At 47.6% G+C, this 16,042-nt stretch overlaps 1 protein-coding gene across 1 annotated transcript; it reads right to left on the bottom strand.

The window, feature by feature from the left end:
• Window positions 1–482: 482 nt before the first annotated feature.
• Window positions 483–11,287, bottom strand: LOC104628134 (chromosome unknown open reading frame, human C17orf64). The gene is made up of 7 exons (XM_010296623.1): window positions 11,210–11,287; window positions 10,333–10,461; window positions 9,170–9,345; window positions 8,593–8,692; window positions 5,485–5,672; window positions 880–985; window positions 483–638 (listed from the first exon to the last, which is right to left on the bottom strand). The coding sequence occupies exons 1-7, from the start codon at window positions 11,285–11,287 to the stop codon at window positions 483–485; spliced, it is 933 nt and encodes a 310-aa protein (XP_010294925.1).
• Window positions 11,288–16,042: the final 4,755 nt, after the last annotated feature.

Raw genomic sequence — 16,042 nt, forward strand, 5'->3', positions numbered from 1 at the left:
TATATGTTTTGATGGCTTTAGTATTTCTACTCTATTTAGTATTTCTACTCTATTTATTGAAATGAGACTCTTCAGACAACGCACTCCCAGAACAGATGAAGTGGTATTTGTAGTTCAGACTATACTATGTCCGAGTGGTGATGTCTGTATGTGAGAATACCTTTAGCTATTGCTAGTTGACTGTAATGAGTTTTTAAAACAAAAAGAAAACCAGCCCTGCACATGCCCAGGAGGAAGAACGTCCTACCCCTTCCGAGGGAGGAGGAGGTTGTGCTCAGCAGCGTTGTGAAGCCACCACCAGTTTTAAGCTGAAATGTCTTAAGCTGCAACGAGGAGGTGGTTCTGGCTATTTCCATGGACCAGACCCAATTTCCAGGCATGTCCTCTATAATACGAGAGCGCTTCCACGGGGAGAGGTGCCGTAGTTCATTTGGGTTCTGTTTTCTTCCCCTTCTCAACTTGTTGATAATTCGAGTGACCATTTACGTAGATTTATCTGGAAACTTCCCTAAAACCTCGCTGCCAACGAAGAGCCGCGCGGCTCTCTCCAATTTCCAGCTACGGAAAAGCTCCTGGAAGGCGGCTGTATCCCAACCACCCAGCGAGGCCTCGGGAGAAGGAGCAGGCGGGTTTGTTCCCTGCGTTCAGGAGCAGATGGGTAGGGTCTCGTTTGCTCTAGTCTATAGAGCAGGTCTGGAATGAGACTTTGGGTGGGGTGGTGGTCCTTGTGTCTTGTACTGGTGTCCAGATCCAGGGAAACCCTTTTTCTCCCAGGCTTCCACGTTTCACTGGGATGGGGCAGTCTGAGAGCATTTCCAGGAGAAAGCAAATGGCATGATGTTGTTTCTGGTCCTTCATGGCGCTTCTGAAGACTCTCACCTTTGACACGCCGTACGTGCCAGTTGCTCCACGTTCATCTGGGCACTTGCTGTAATCCTTAACGCTTGGCTGCTCTCGTGGGTACAAAGTGAAGATGTCAAGATGCCTTTACAGGCAAATCACTACAGATGGTGTTGTGAGCTGCAGCGGCAATCGGCTCAGCCCATCGGATCGCTGTGGAGTGTGAACCGTGGGAGGGTGAGAGCCCGCGTTAGCTGTCGGACGTGGATCCTTCCCTGCTTGTTGAGGTTTTTTCCCCTAAAGTAGCCACGGGAACACAAAGTCTTTTGTGCAAGTGAGCAATCACCGCACAAAAGCATCTTGTGTGGCTGCTGGAAAGCAGCATTTCTAGGAGCTTTTGTTTTTATACCATCAGGTTTCTGAGTCATTTGAGTTTGTCTTCAATTTGGCTGTAAGTGCCCTATAACCCTCCAGTTGTGCGCTCAACCCTCATTTCCCAAGTCTGCAATTTCAGTTTTCTAAGGAAAAATGCCTTCAAACACTGGTCCAGCTGTTGGGAGGCCGAGTTTAACTGGAATGTGCCGCACCCTGAGGAACCCAGGTAAGGTCTCTGTGCCGGGTTCACCTTTTGTAAAACCAGGATGACTCCAGAGGTGCTGAGGCTGAAGCCCTCAGGGCCGTGGCAGTCCCCTTTGTGGTTGTGTAGCCCGATACGTCGTATCCATCCAAATTTATATGGGTGAAAGATGCAAGTCCCCAGGCGTCCGCGTGTGTTCCTGCAACTTTCTCAATTCTTTCCCTTTTCCCCAGGGAAATGTTGATGTTTCGGGAGTGCTGAAGCCAAACTACCAAGCACAAACCAACAACAGGGGACTCAGTAAAAAGTCTATTTGCTTCAGCTGGTGTGAAGGAAGAATTAACAACAAAACCCCAAATTGTTCCTGCCCAGGTACAAGTAACCTGCTGTTGAAAACAGAGGTACGAGGCCGTACTGCTGATTTTTGGGAAGGCAACAAATCAAGGTGGGTAAGAGCTGCCTCCCAGTCATGACTTTCCTCCCCTGGTTCATCTGAGCAAAGTCCAAAAGGCTGACATAGCGAGGATCACGCTCTGCCTCATGCTGACGAAATGTGCTCCCAATGCCCCTAGAACTGGCTGCTGGGGGGGGGCTGCTTGGTTTGTGGGTGGTTTGGGGCTTTTTTTAAAGCATTAAGAGAAACGTTCCCCTGGACTCCCTTGGAGCACAGGGAGAGGCAGAAAGCGTAGTGCATCTGGCGGGGCTGGCTCCTGGCCTGGGGACACGTGTCCATCCCAGGGTGACCGGCTGCCACGAGGCATCGCTGCTGCGGGGCCGTGGCCAGTACAAGTTCTGCTTATTCCTGACATCCTTTGTTTCCCACCAAACAAAGTTTCTGCTTCCTACGGCACAAAATGTGTGCTTTGCTGTCCTGAACTTAGCTGTCAACAGCGGCCTCGGCTTGCATCTCTTCAGGTTGTGGTTTGGTGGGGGAAGGTGGGGGTTTGTGTCTTTTTTTCTTTGTTTTTTCTTTGGTTCTACACTACGCATTGGCAATTTATAAAACGCGTTAAGATCTTACTTTCTTTAAGAGCCAAAGCTAAGGTTGTGCAACATTTCCATGAATTCCCTGATGCTCCATTTAAATGGAATAGAGCAAACAGCCCGGGTTAGGAAATGTGCGTTGGGCGCTACAAGCCGTGCAGTTGTGCAAGTCTGCTGTGGTAGCACCGCTGCCTGTCAGCTTCCAAAATTAAACTGCAGGAAAAAGCAATCCCTGTAACGTCGCAGGAGTAGCGCGGATGCATCCTGTAGTCTGTACCAAAGGTTTTCTCGTCATACATTTAGAGCAGGGACCTCCAAAGGTGAAATCTTTTCTCTTTGCCCAAGTCATCTGGTCAGGAAACTGTGAGGTTATTTCTGGCAGAGCTCAGTTTTCCTTGAGAGCTTTCCTGTCACTTTTAAGTCACCTCAAGTCCTACTGGAAAAACTGTAAAATAATCCAAGTCTTGAGCAGGCTTTGATCTTGCTCAGTTATGTCTTAAACAAGTGTGACATTTTGAGGGCATACAGTATTTTTCTGATGCAGCTACATGTGCTACTACATTTGGTTTGGAGTGTGTGCTATCGAGAGAGTTCAAAACCTTTAGCTGAAAGAAATATTCTATTATTCTAAGAAAATTCCTCACGTTCTTCTGAACCACGCAAGCGTCTGCTCTTACGTACAATGAAACCCGAGGCAAGAAGCCGAATCTGTTGCCCGGTGAAGGCAACGCGCAACATCCTCCTTCACAACCTCTCACGACCAGTTTTCTGCGTACGCTTGGCAGCGGTGCCCCCGCGGGCAGCAGAGCCAGGGACTTTAGTCTCTTGCCAAGGTCTGTGGATGTGATCCAAGATGCCGTTTAAAAAGGAAATCTGTTGTCTTGATTCTAAAAGCAGCTGGTGTTATCTGCCCTTCCAAAGGGATCTAGGAGGGATTTTTCTTGCTTGAGTTCAGATCTGAAGGCAATAACTAAACCCTTTACCCAACCATCTGATTTTTAGCATGTAGCAAGGAAGGATTTTTGGGTTTTTTACTGATCAGACTAAAAAATTTCCATGCCAAGCTATTGATGTTTCTGATGTTGTATATCATCAAATTTACCATCAAATCTAGCCAACCCTACACTACAAACCAGCCAGTTTTGTTACTGTTGTGACTTATTATTCCTGTCCCGAAGCGTTAGCTCTCAGAGGAGTCTTGTCCTGCAGCAGCAGTCAAACAGAGCTACAGCCATCTCGGTCTGGATCGATGGATGGCAGCTGCTGCATCTGCGAAGAACACTGATGTGTGTACAGGCTCATGGCCGTTGTTTGCCTAAAACAGTTAGAAATGGCAAGTGTGTGTGTAAAAGTTATGAAACCTTTTTTTTTTACCAGAATATATTCCATACACTGGTCTCTTCCCTTCCTCTTTCGCTCCCTCCTCCCTGGTCGGTACGGCTGCTGACCGTGCGGAGGGTTTGTGTGCACATGTATGTTTGAGTAGACATGAATGGGGAACAGACGCTGCTCTCGTCAGAAGAGGGTTTCTGCCGTAGCAAGGAAAGGAGCAGCTGCCCGTTGCCTTACAAACACTGTTCTTCAATTATTGGGGTTTATACTACAAATAGTAAAGGTAGGTCTGATACTTACACACCCTCGATCAAGTCTCGATCTAGTGCGCAGCCGTTGGGAAGCTCCAGGATAATAATAAATAAGATCACACGGTTTAAAATAGCATAATTTTCATTTTGCTTGGGTCACAGCTTGTTGCTATGACGCTGCAAGTATTTCAGTATTTTGTGGTTTTGGGAAGCCATGAAGACTCTTTATTTGCTGCTTTTTGTTCAGGTGATGATACTGTATCAATTGATTTCTGTCTTCCTGCCGACCTCCGAAGCTGTCTGTGAGAACCTTAAAAACAAAAACAACCACAAAGTAAATGGGAGGCTGAACCCTGAGAAGCTGTATCCACTACAGGAGCGGGTACTGGTATGCCCAAGCTGTCCTCTGGGGGCTTTACTGGGTGGATCCTGCGTGTGGTTCAATGCTACAAATAGGTTGTCACCAGAAATATGTAGGAACACCAGGCTGCTCGTGACAGCTCGTCACCCAGGTGCTCACACAATCCCAAGCCCTTGCTATGTTCATTACGTTTCAGTTGCACTAATTTTTAGCGTTTCATGCACTTTGTGCCTCTGGTGCATTTATCTACGTAAGAATTGGTTGGGTGGTATTCTCCCCATTCTTACAGGGAAGCAGAGAAGCGGAGGAGGATTGCCTGGAGCCGCGTAGCCGGCAGGTTATTGTGGGACTCCTACTCAGATCACGCTGTCTAGCTAGCTCTTGTTTTTTGACTTTCAGTTTATCAATTTGGATTTTAAGTGCTCCCTCAGAGCTGTTAAATACCAGCTTGGACTTTTCTAGAGGTAAACAGAGAGACTGTGGAGAAAAGAGATGAAAAGCAAGATGGTTATGAGTACATGAGAACTCCCACAGGACATGTGATTGCATTTTAGCAGCTTGAAAATAGGCTTATGTGGGACAAATCCTCCTTCCGCAGGCAGACTGTGGTACCTGCTTGTGGCAAAGCCGATCTCGTCAGCAATTGCTTCCCATGTCCCTTTTCCATTCCTCCTTCGGGGTTTGCATATGCCGGAGTTCTGGCTGGAGTAAACAGGCTGCCAGGGACTCTGGTGAGCAAACACGCCTGCTACAGGTTGGTCTGCATTTTTGCTCCAGAAGACAAGCGTGTGTGGCTCTGCTGGGGTGGGCCCAACGGCGAACCACAAGTATGTTTTACATAGCCAGATTGCTATGTAAAGACACACTAATTAATGCCAACCGACACGGGCCAACAAAGGGATGTCTTCTCCTTCCTTACTACTACCTCATGCTATAGTAGCTTCTCTGGCTGCTGTTCTACCTACTCCCGTGTCTCTTCTGAGACAGCAGTTCAACCTGCCCAACTCCTCTGGCTCCGCCACTGATCACGTCTTCACCTGATGAACCTTTTGCAAAAATGCCAAGCGTAGGTGGCTCTACTTGAGCAGGAAGATGCTTTTCATGCTTGGTGCCAACGTGATACTGGCTACTGCACGTACCTCTCATCTGTCATCCTTGCTGCTGGGCGGTAACTTTGAGGGTGTGTTGGTGGTGACTGTCTCTGACCCAGGTGTTCCTGCGCGTCTCTTGTACCTCTGCAGAGACCCCAAGTGACGTAAAGCTGCTTCAGTTTCTTTCCTTCAAGTCCTGGAACTGGATCTGGGTTTTCTGAAGGACAGCATAATTGCTGAAACAAAAGAAAACAAAAAAAACCAAAAAAACAACACTTTAAAATATATTTACATGAGCAAACACCACACATTGACTCATGCTTGGGCAATAACTCTTGCTTAACCACGGTTCTGTTGGGTGGCAGCAGGAACGAGCTAAGAAACGACTCTACTGTCTGCGGGAATCCTCGCCCTGTGAAGTGTTTGCTCCTCGCCGCTGAGATCCGAGGCTTCATCCGACCCAGCAGCGAGCCCCGCTGGCCTCTGCAAAGCTGTGTTTTCTGTGCTGTCTCCGTTCCTCTGCGTGGATGCGCAGCCCAGCTCAGCTATTTGTGCAGCCCAATCTACCCCAGCACCTAAAAATCTGTGTTTCAAAGCAAGAACCCTTCGCAGGGAGAGGACTGTCATAGTTCAGGCACCGTGGGGAGATGGGCTGTAGCTGACGGTGCCGTTCGGTGGTTGCGTTTGAACCAAGGCTCAAGCGTGTGTCACGGGGACCTGGGTGCTGCTGGGCCCCACTGTCCCGGGTGGGGGGTGCTGTGGACGGGTGCGCGCTGCCACTGGATGTCACTGTCGCTTTGTGGCACGCTGTGCACTGGGAGGACGGCTGGAGTGGCCGTGGGGCCCTGCGCTGAACGGCCGAAGGGCGGTGGGACGGAGAGCGGCCGCCAGCGCCGCGCGCCCGGCTGGGCTACCCCAGGGAAAAATAACTTCTGTGTTGCCCGTGGTCATGCTCTTTTTCTTTTTTTCTTTTTTTAAAACTTCCAGAGCCCCAGAGAGCCCAGAAGACTTATTTCTTTCCTCTCTCAGACTGAGACGGGGGGCTGATTTCTACAGCTTTCAGCAGTGTGCGGCAGCCAGCAGGTTGCAAAGGAAAATGATGCTCTGTTCTCGCTCTGAGAAGGTGGTCTGGTATTCTCAGTAAGTCTAAAAACAGAGAGTTGGGACCAAAGTTTAAATTCAAATGTGGTTGTGTTTTTTGGGTTTTGGGATTTTTTTGATAATAGTAATAAAAAAGGCTTAAAAGCCCAGATGTGAGGGAAGGAGACATATATCCCTGATTCTGAGATAACCCGTGAGCAAGGAGAGCGGACAGCTGCTTGCTAGCCTCTCTCCTTTAACAAAACTCACAAAATTATGAAATTACTGTGCTGACAACCTCAATCGCTTACTAATTACATATTGATTCTGTTTTTTTGTGCTCACTCATCTAAATAATGAGGCGTTTCCAAATAATCTATTTCTGTTGTGCAGAACGCCGGTTCCCCCTCCCGGATCCGCAGCCTGTTGTTTATGCTCTAGCAGGGAGCCGACTGCTGTTCCCTTCCCACAAAGGGCAAAGATGCTTATTTTTTCTCCCACTTGTCTTGCATAACAAAAGGCATTTGTCAACCGTTACATAACGGCAGGATTTGTCGCTTCTTCTGTCGGCCTTTTTGGAGGCAGCCTCGTCCCCAGCGCCGCGCAGCCGTAGCTGGCAGGCTCTTGCTGGCTGCAGGTTGGTGCACGCTCCTCGGCACGCGCCGGTGCGTCCCGACAGCGCACGACGCAGCGTGACTAATGCTTCTCACCCACCATTTGGGTTTTTTTCTCTTTTTTTAATGATTTTTTTTTTTTTTTCCTTTCCTTGGAAAGGAAGATGTGGAACTGTGTGTTTCAGTTGTGCGGTTTTTTAGGGGAGCAAGAAGACGGGAAGGTGCTTGGGGGGTTATTTGCTTTTCAATACTTGCTCTGAGGTAGCTATGGGGAGCTACCCTCAGCCACGCGCTCTGTGGGAGCAGCGGGGCTTGTCCTCAGCCGAGGTCGTGTCCTGGGCTCAGCTGAGCCTTTGGGAAGGGCCATGCTGGAAGCGGAGCTCGATTCACCCTCCGCGGCGCTCGCGAGTTTAAGGGAGAAGCATGCCTGCCTCCTGGGGCTGCCAGTTGCTTTTTTTAATATCTCCCAATTAATCTCGGGTGTCTCATGCTAGCAACAGGAATTTGCATTTGGTGTTGTGTTTTTTTTCTTTACAATAGACTCGATTTTCCTCATTGTTGGAATATCTTTTTAGAGCCTTAAAAATAAATAAATGGTTTTGCTTCCCTGCAAAAGGAAAAAAGCAAAAACTGTGTGGCCAGCTTCCCCCTTTCTCTCTAACTGGAGGAGACAGCTGTTTACCTGTGGCCTTAAACTTATTTATGGCCTTATCACTGCCAGCTATCGGATGACCACAGCTCCCTTTTTAACATGAAGCAAGCTGTGCTCCGGGAACCCGACAAGGTCTTGCCTGCTGCTGTCTTCTAATTTACACCACAAAATTTCCTAGTTGACTTTTTTAAAAATTGTAGATCTGTTTTTAATTTCTTTTTAATAAACTTCTTAAATTATGTGTTTCTTTTGGACCTTTGAACTTCCTGGTGTATTCAGCCTTTGCTCAGGAGATATGTTTGTGGTTGGCTATGAGTGTGCTTTAAATGGGTTAACCCTTCAGAGTCGGTGTTCTCAGGAAACTGTTCATTAGTTTCCCTGTGTAGCTGATGCTGGGGCACAGAACTCAGCTTTGGCAAACACAGGCTTTACCTGAACTAGTTGCCTCTTTCAAAGTTCAACTTTTATACCATCAGGTAGACCAAATCTGATCCATAGTTTTGTAAAGCGTGACTGGAAACAGGGGATCAGCAAACAGCTCCAAAAATTGTAAACCATGGTGCTGGGGACAACAGCTCGGCTTCCCAGAGCTAGCCAGAGAGAGCTGCTGGCGGCTGCGATAGCTCAGTGCCTGCGTTACGGTAGGAACTGGCAATATCTCAGGATTTGTGGCCTTTTGATAAAGTCTTCTCAGTAGCAGGCTTCTCCTTTAACTTGGATCAACCTGTGCAAGCTGCATGGTATAGTTATCCCCTTAAAGTTAGCCCAGCAAGAACGCCCTGTGGGGTATTAACTTTCCTGTTTGCTTACCAGAAACTCATCCATTTGATTGTTCTTGATGTAATTATACAGCTTCTGCAGCTGCTCTGCATCCATCTCTGAGAAGAGCGAGACAAACCGCCAGAACATCCTTGGGGAAAAGACAGACACATGGATTATGCATGCGAGTACAAACTTCATCCTCTTCCTCATCCTGCTCCCTAGTTCTGGCGTGGCAAGTATAACCACAACTTTTTTTCTTCCACACTCGCCTCCCCCCCAAGTGTATAAACTTTTAAAGAATTGTTCTTCCCTAAGCATGGGAAGGATTATCCATTAACTCAGGTGGCCATGTAGGAGCCCCTTTACTTGCAAAGGGATGTTGCTGATGGACAGCACATCAAAACTGGCCTTGTGCTAGGCAGGAGTAAGTGCCATATGGCCCCTGCTAAAATTATCTGCAAAATCTGTGAGCATTCAGCAGTTAGAGCAAGCTGCACAAGTCTGCTGTTGACACCCAATCTCATTTCCAGTGCCTGGAAACGTAGGGCCAAAGTAGGCGCCTAAATGCCCGCTGGGAGCATCGCCGGTGCGGTACCACCGCTGCCGGGCAAGAGGAGACCCTTACTTCTGCCAATGCTCAACTTCCGAGGCTCTGCAGTACCGCTGCAGAAACAGATCGATGCGGTCCCCGATTATGGTCAAACTTTCCTTCATGTACTTCAGTTTTTTCTCTATGGAGAGGTGCTGGGGCAAATGGAGTTTCCGAAGTGACTTCTTAAAGGGTCTCAGAAGCTCCTTGCACTGTAACGAAAGCGTTGGCATAGGTGTTCAGCACTTTAAATCCAGGTCTCAGGCATTCCTTTTCACTAAACAAACTGATTAAATAGCTGGCTGGGAAAGAACTGAAGGAGCGCTGCGTTTTGGTGAGCATGTCTGTGCGGACATGGGGGAGCTGATGTGGGTCTCCGGCAGGACCTCTGTCAGGAGCTCCCAGCGCTCTGCACGTCCCGAGGTTGGCGACACCCCGGGCGAAGCATGTCGAAGGTGACTTGAAAAGGGAATGGAGGGATTTCCAAGACTGGAAATTCCTTTTTAACACTGTAGGGCAAAAGGTATACATTTCAGTCTACAAAACAGCTGCTGTTCTGCAGGGAGGGGGAAAGGGAATTGCTTTACTGCTTTTCTCACTCTGCTTCTCCTGTGGCCAAACCTGGGATGTGTTGCAAACTTTTGCATGTGACGCAGGAGCAAATGCTGTGTCTGGGTGCCCTCCCTTTTACCCGTCTCTTTTTTTTGGCTTGTTATGTGTACTGGGCTGTGATGGGGCTGTGTGGGGTTCTGCCAGGACGCACCAGGAACGGGAAGGTCATATCCCATGGTGAGGGAGGATGGTATGGGATGGAGCTTTGTGGCTGCGGTGTAAGTGATGCAGAGGAACCATACCACCGTGGCCAGGGAGCGCATGGCGTCACGTGGAATAATAATGTAGCAGTACTTGTTTCAAAAAACTGAACAGTGTATATAAAATGTGATGTTGTTGTTGTTTTGGGGTTTTTTTGTGGTTTTATGCTGTTGTTTTTTTTTAAACTGGAAGTGTGATGTCCAGGTAATGAAATCAATGATGAGGTAAAAACTTTCAGATGTGGAAGAAAGCTACGGAACGAAGTGTCTTGTCCTGCTTTTTTGATCCCTCTGCCAAACTCCTGGGTGTTGTTTGCTCCCTCTCTCTCAAGAACCTGAGATGCCACTGACTTCTTCCATTGCTAAATTTTCTACTTAGTATCTCACAATTTTAAAGGTGTCCTGATCAAGGCCGTCTGCGCAGCAGATGAGCGGGATTTTGCATGGTGGAGCACTCTCGCTGCCCGTTACAAAGGCTGCCTCCTTTCTTGTGCCAACCAGCTCCTCCTCTGCGGTCTACAAATTGCCAAAGCCATAGGTTAGTCTTCCAGTTCATGCAGATCTTGAATGCTCTCTTTAAAAAACTGTCCTAAGGCTCAGAACCATTTCTCTTCCTGCCAAATCATTTCAGATTGGGTTTTCAGAAGTGCTTAATGAAGCTAGGTATTCAATTATAATTGAAAGTCCATAAAAATTATGTGCCTACTTGAAGTCCCTTTTAGAAATGCTACCTCTAATAAATTGCAAGGTAAACAATGGCCACTTGTTCCTAATGGCATTAATCAAATATGGGTTGGCAGTCACTTGTTAAATGGAAATATGTGGTTACAATGGGCTTATTGTAACACCACGCTGCTCCATCCGCAGCTTTTATTGATGGCAAAGGTACCAGGGCTGACCAGCTTGAAAACAAAAGAAAATCCTCAGCCACTGAACTTGCACCTCCCTGGTCCAGGGAGGGGGATATTTTCATATTTTCTCTTGCAAAGGGAAACGACTGTTTTCCCTGTGTCAACATTTCTGTAGGTAACTTCTCCACTCATCTTTTGGAAAGCAACATTTATATAACTGACTTAAATGCAAGCTTATGTTGCCTTTTAAAACATGCTGGAGTGTGTAGGAAGAGAAGTCCTTTCCTCTCTGGCATGCTCTCCTCCCTTGGAAGATTCCTTCTCTGCAAATCTGATCCCAAACCACATTTCAGAGGTGAAATTGAAGCTGGACTCTGCTCTTGCTATGTGCCGATCTCCCTGCCCGTGCTCACCTGGCTGGCTGTGCCGTCCCCGCTGCCGTCCCTTGCCCTGGCTCTGTCCACTTCATCCTTAAAGCCCGTCTCCTCCATGGGACACAGACCCCCTCGCCCTTTCCTGGGGCCTCACTAGCACCAGGTAGGAAGGGGAAACTGCCACAGAGCTGTGTTTGGACCAAAACACGCTGGGTGTGACCAAGGTGACCAGGGTGCCCAGACACCGGTTCCGAGTTCCGCCAACTGGGAGGCTGCTGGGGCCCTCCAGCCCCACAACACTGCGGCCCTCTGGGGCAGAGTCGCCCTTCCCCATCAGTTTTGCCATTGATTCGTGGTCCTAAAGAAACAGGCAGAAAGCCCTGGGTTTTCTCCTTGCTGGTAGTGGTCAGGATGTTCAATGCCGTCAACAGCTCCCGTGGGCAGCGGGAGGGAAATGTCCCTTGCTTTGCTTTGTTTGCGCCTGTGGGAGCTTGGTGGAGTCTCTGGGGCTCTTGGATGGTGCTGAGTTTGCACCTGCAGCGAGGCCAGCACCTGTAACTGTGCATCAGTCTGGATTATTTTGGCCTCTGGTGCGAAGTGCAGCTCTCTGAGTCGCGTGCGCCGTGTTGGCTACCTGCAAGTGTGGGTGCAGCCTCTGGTGTGAGCAATCGCAATTTTCCTCTACGGCTTGTGCACCAGCAAGTTCCAGATGGGCCTTTCTCCAACTCTCCCACTGTACCTGCTGAGCTGTGCTATGGGAGCGTCGGCCCCGAGGCACGTGGGCCGGGGATGATCTCTGTAACAGAGACAGTCCCATTTGAGGGCGAACAGAGGTGCAACCAGGAAAAGGGACCCTGGACTGCACCCTAGGTGTTTTTCAGGGAGCTGGTTGGAGTTGAGACCTCAATTCCCATCACAGTGTAATGAAAATTCAGGGTTATCTCCTCCACAGACGGTGGTGAAAGCCAACTGCAGTGAGATCTTACTCTCCTGGGTAACATCTCTTTTAAAGCTCTCCTTTTTAGAAAGAAAAAATTACACTTGCCAGGAAGAAGTCTGGAAATGGTTGGAGTTAAGGGAACTTTGTTTTGGAAATTTACTTGAAGGCAAAATGCTTTCACAAAGAAAAATGTGTCGGGCTCCCTTCATGCCCTGACCAGTCAGACAAGTGCAATTGTTTTGTCCCTTGGACAATTAGTGTAATTGCTGCAGCTGTGATTCAGCTGTGCTCCTGTGCCAGGTCGCTTCTGGCACCGGGAGTCATCTTGAGGGCCGTACAAAGGCCCCTCTCTCTGAGGTCCCCCCGGGCACGGCTGTGCGGAGGGACAGGCACTGCTCTTGGCAGAAGTTCGGGTGCTTTTGGTCAAGCGTTCCTCTGTGCAGCCGGCGACGCTGAGCACCCGCGGGGCCAAACGCCTGGCGCAGGTAGTGGCCTTGGGAACCTATTGATGGGCCTCGAAACAGAGGTGGGTTCTTATTTCCAGGCTGTCGTAGGGAAGCTTGGTCTTTACCCACGATTGAATCCAATAACGACAAAGATCCATTAAGACAAGCCCTCCCCTTAAGATGTTTGCGGCATTTTCTCTCCTGTGTCTGCTTTCTGCCTCCCCCATGTCTGAAATTTTGCTGTCAGCTCTCGGACGAAGCAGCCTTGCACAGGCTGGTGCTGAGCAGATGCAAAGGCAATTATCTTCCAAAGCTTTGCAGTTAGGTTTGCTTTGACCATCTGAGGTATGTTACAACTTATTTAGCCTGTACTAGGATTTTACGTTACGTTATGTGTTACTTAACACAAGGAAAGCTATGCAGAGTGAAGCAGTGGTGATAGCATGAATAAATGCATAGATGCTAGCTTCAGCTTGGTTCTTGGGAGGATTATACTGGAGGTGGATTCGTTGAAGGGTATGTTGAAAATACAGCTGGTTTCTCAATGCTTGTTACCAACCACCCTCTTGCCGTGTTTGCTGCCTGCAGTTGTGACATCTGTGTGGCAGGCAGCTCCTCTCCTTTTCACCTCCAAAGATTTAAACCAAGAAGTTGCTAGCTTATGTCCTCACCTCTCAAGTCAGAGTATCGAAGGGTAGTGTGTTCCTGGCTAACAGGAACACAAGAGAAATGAAGCTGCTTTAGCACAAGCTTTCATGCACGTTAGCAGCTAGATTAAAAGCCGTTTAGGAGCCCTAGGGACATATGCCAGTTGTTAGTATAGGCATAACCCATATTTGCATGGCCATATCTGTGTCCTTGTGAGATTACAGCTTCCACAGAGCATGTGACTACAGCACGGAGAGGCCCTCTTGGCTTATCATGTGTACACTTCACTGTTTCAGAGGATGGAGAAAGCCTTGAGTTCCCCTTGAAAATCCCAGTCTTTGTTCTTCTACCTTCTCAGGTACGCTGCACTCAGAGCTCAGCCAAAGCCATAAATATACAAGCAGGAGGTGTAGATGGACTTCCCTGGCCTGTCTTCATCTGAGGATCTCACTGTATTTAGGAGCTGTCCATTAACCTGGTTCGCAGCGGAGCAGTGATCTCAGCAGTCTTCTCTGGCATTACTCGGTACAGTAGCAGAACAGGAGACTAAACAGCTGAGGCTGCAAAATGTCTTTTTTCACTGTTCAACTGTACAATAATGTTCAAAGCTGGGCCCTGACCACTGAAGCTATAAGCCTTCCCCATCTCTTGAATTTTTTTGGTGGCACTGAGTCACATTTCAGTTCATTTTGTTGATTACGTAAGGTCTTGTAGACAAGTCCGTTCCTGTGAGATCAGCTGTGAGACATGCCTTTCAGTCCTCAGAAGTCTCTGGTTGTATCCTTTCCTTCCTGCCCCTCTGGAAGACAACATTAGTTTCTACTTTGAAGCCTATTATATTGGAAGATGGTATAACCCAGACCATATCTATGTAAAGCTATTGGATTATATTGCCTACTTAAGCGCAGGAATCCCTTGAAACAACATTCTAATTAGGTGGGGAAAAGTCAGGAGTACAAACAGATTATGCATCTCGTATTTCTCCCCGTGAAGAAAAGGGAGCCTAAGTGCCAGTCAAACACACTACGCTCTAACAGCACACCTTAGGGAAGACTTTTCCTTCTCCCCTGATGGCTCTTTTGTGAATATTAATTTCTACTATTTGCGTGTCTTAGTCTGCCATGAGACGTGCAAGAGCAAACATTAACCAATTTCTCTAGTACAGCAGCTCTTCCAGTGCAAGAGTAGGCATGGAGCCAAAAAGGAAACAGTTGTGAAGATCCTCTGTTTACGCTGCTGTTTGTTACTTGCTGTTTTAGGCAGGTTTAGCATGAATGTGTGATGCAATGAGTCAGGTTGCATATAATATATGCAGGCATCTGATGCAATATTTATTTACTGGTAGGTCACGGGGAAGGAGAGCTGATAAAGACAGATAAATATAGAGGTATTTTACATTATACTTAAACCAACTGCATGTACACGTGGTTTAGTTAAACATAAAACCCAAACATTACTGCCAGATGTATTGCAATGTAATATTAAATAGGAATTGTAATGAGGAATGTTTTTAGTAACCTGTTCCTACCAGGAGGGTGCTGAACGCTTCATTTGCTAGAGTGATTAATGATACTCATCACAACTGCTCAGGCTGTAGGGGCGGAGGCTTTGCTAATTGGATCTGGAAATTCCTTTCCTGGTGCTTAAGGATGATGAAAACTTTCACAGCCAACTGGAGACATGTCTTCTCCCTGCAGTTGGATGCCAATAAATACAGCTCAAGTTAATAAATCTTGTATCAGGGAAGAGATCTGAAAGAGAACTTAGGCCTAGTTATTGTTCCTGCACGCCATTACTAGAGGCATCTTAGTATACCATAGCAGTCCCTTTTTGCTAAGGGTTGAGCGCCGCTCGTTTAATCGCTTTTTGAACTACTGTGGTGAAGAACACAAACGCGATCTGTGACCAGTGGTGTGTAGAAGCCATAAATACATCTGCATCTCTTTTGTCAACTTCTTGCAAAATCTAATCGGGTGTGTTCCAAGTATTCCCATACTGGGAGACACAGCTAGCCAATTCCTCCACAGTGCCCAAAGCTACTAGTGACTAACCTCACATGCCGGACACCTCCTTGTCTAACAGATGTATCTTCAGGTGTTTCTACATTATTTTATGCTTCAACAGTTTTGTAGATGTTTGTCTTTAGCTTTTCAGCCAGCTGTTAGTAAGCTTATTAATGATGTTTACCGCTGCCGTATAACTATTTTCTGAGCTGCCTGAAGTCCTCAGGAACTGAAAGAGCATTATCAGCTTCCTCCATACTTTGCAACTTGCAGCCTGTGAGAAACGGGATAGTTAAAGGCTTTCCTTCTTACTGTGCTTCAGAAGTCTTCAGTTTTTTATGCAAACTGAAATAGGCATTGTTAATGAGATGTTAATAAGCCCATCCCTGTGCTGCTGCTTGTAAAATCAGATCTATAACAAGTTGGTATCTCTTAATATTGAAAAGAATTTAACTTTTGTTAATCTTTTGCGTCATGTAATACGAAGCGCGGTAGATGATATCTGCCTTGTTCACTTCCCCCTCCCCAACAAATTTACCCCCCGTCTTAGTAACTATGGAAAACGATGAGACTGGTACGCCTGTGCCAAAAGGCCAGCTCTGCTCGCGGAACGGGGCAGGGGTTTGCACGGGATTAGCAAGGCGTGCAGAGAGGCACTGACTGTATAAAACTAATAGAAGCCACAATGTAGAGGTAGGGATCGAAAAAAAAAAAGGAAGGAGGGAGAGGTGGGAGAACTAAACACTGCTTGGGAGGGAAGAGAGGGCTTGAAAAGCAACAGCAGGGAAGAAAGGTGGGCATAACCAAGTGGGAAACCCAGTTGCTCCTGGAGCCA

This window comes from Phaethon lepturus, unplaced genomic scaffold (genome assembly GCF_000687285.1).
Source record: "Phaethon lepturus isolate BGI_N335 unplaced genomic scaffold, ASM68728v1 scaffold1021, whole genome shotgun sequence".
In the NCBI taxonomy this organism is placed as follows: domain Eukaryota; kingdom Metazoa; phylum Chordata; class Aves; order Phaethontiformes; family Phaethontidae; genus Phaethon; species Phaethon lepturus.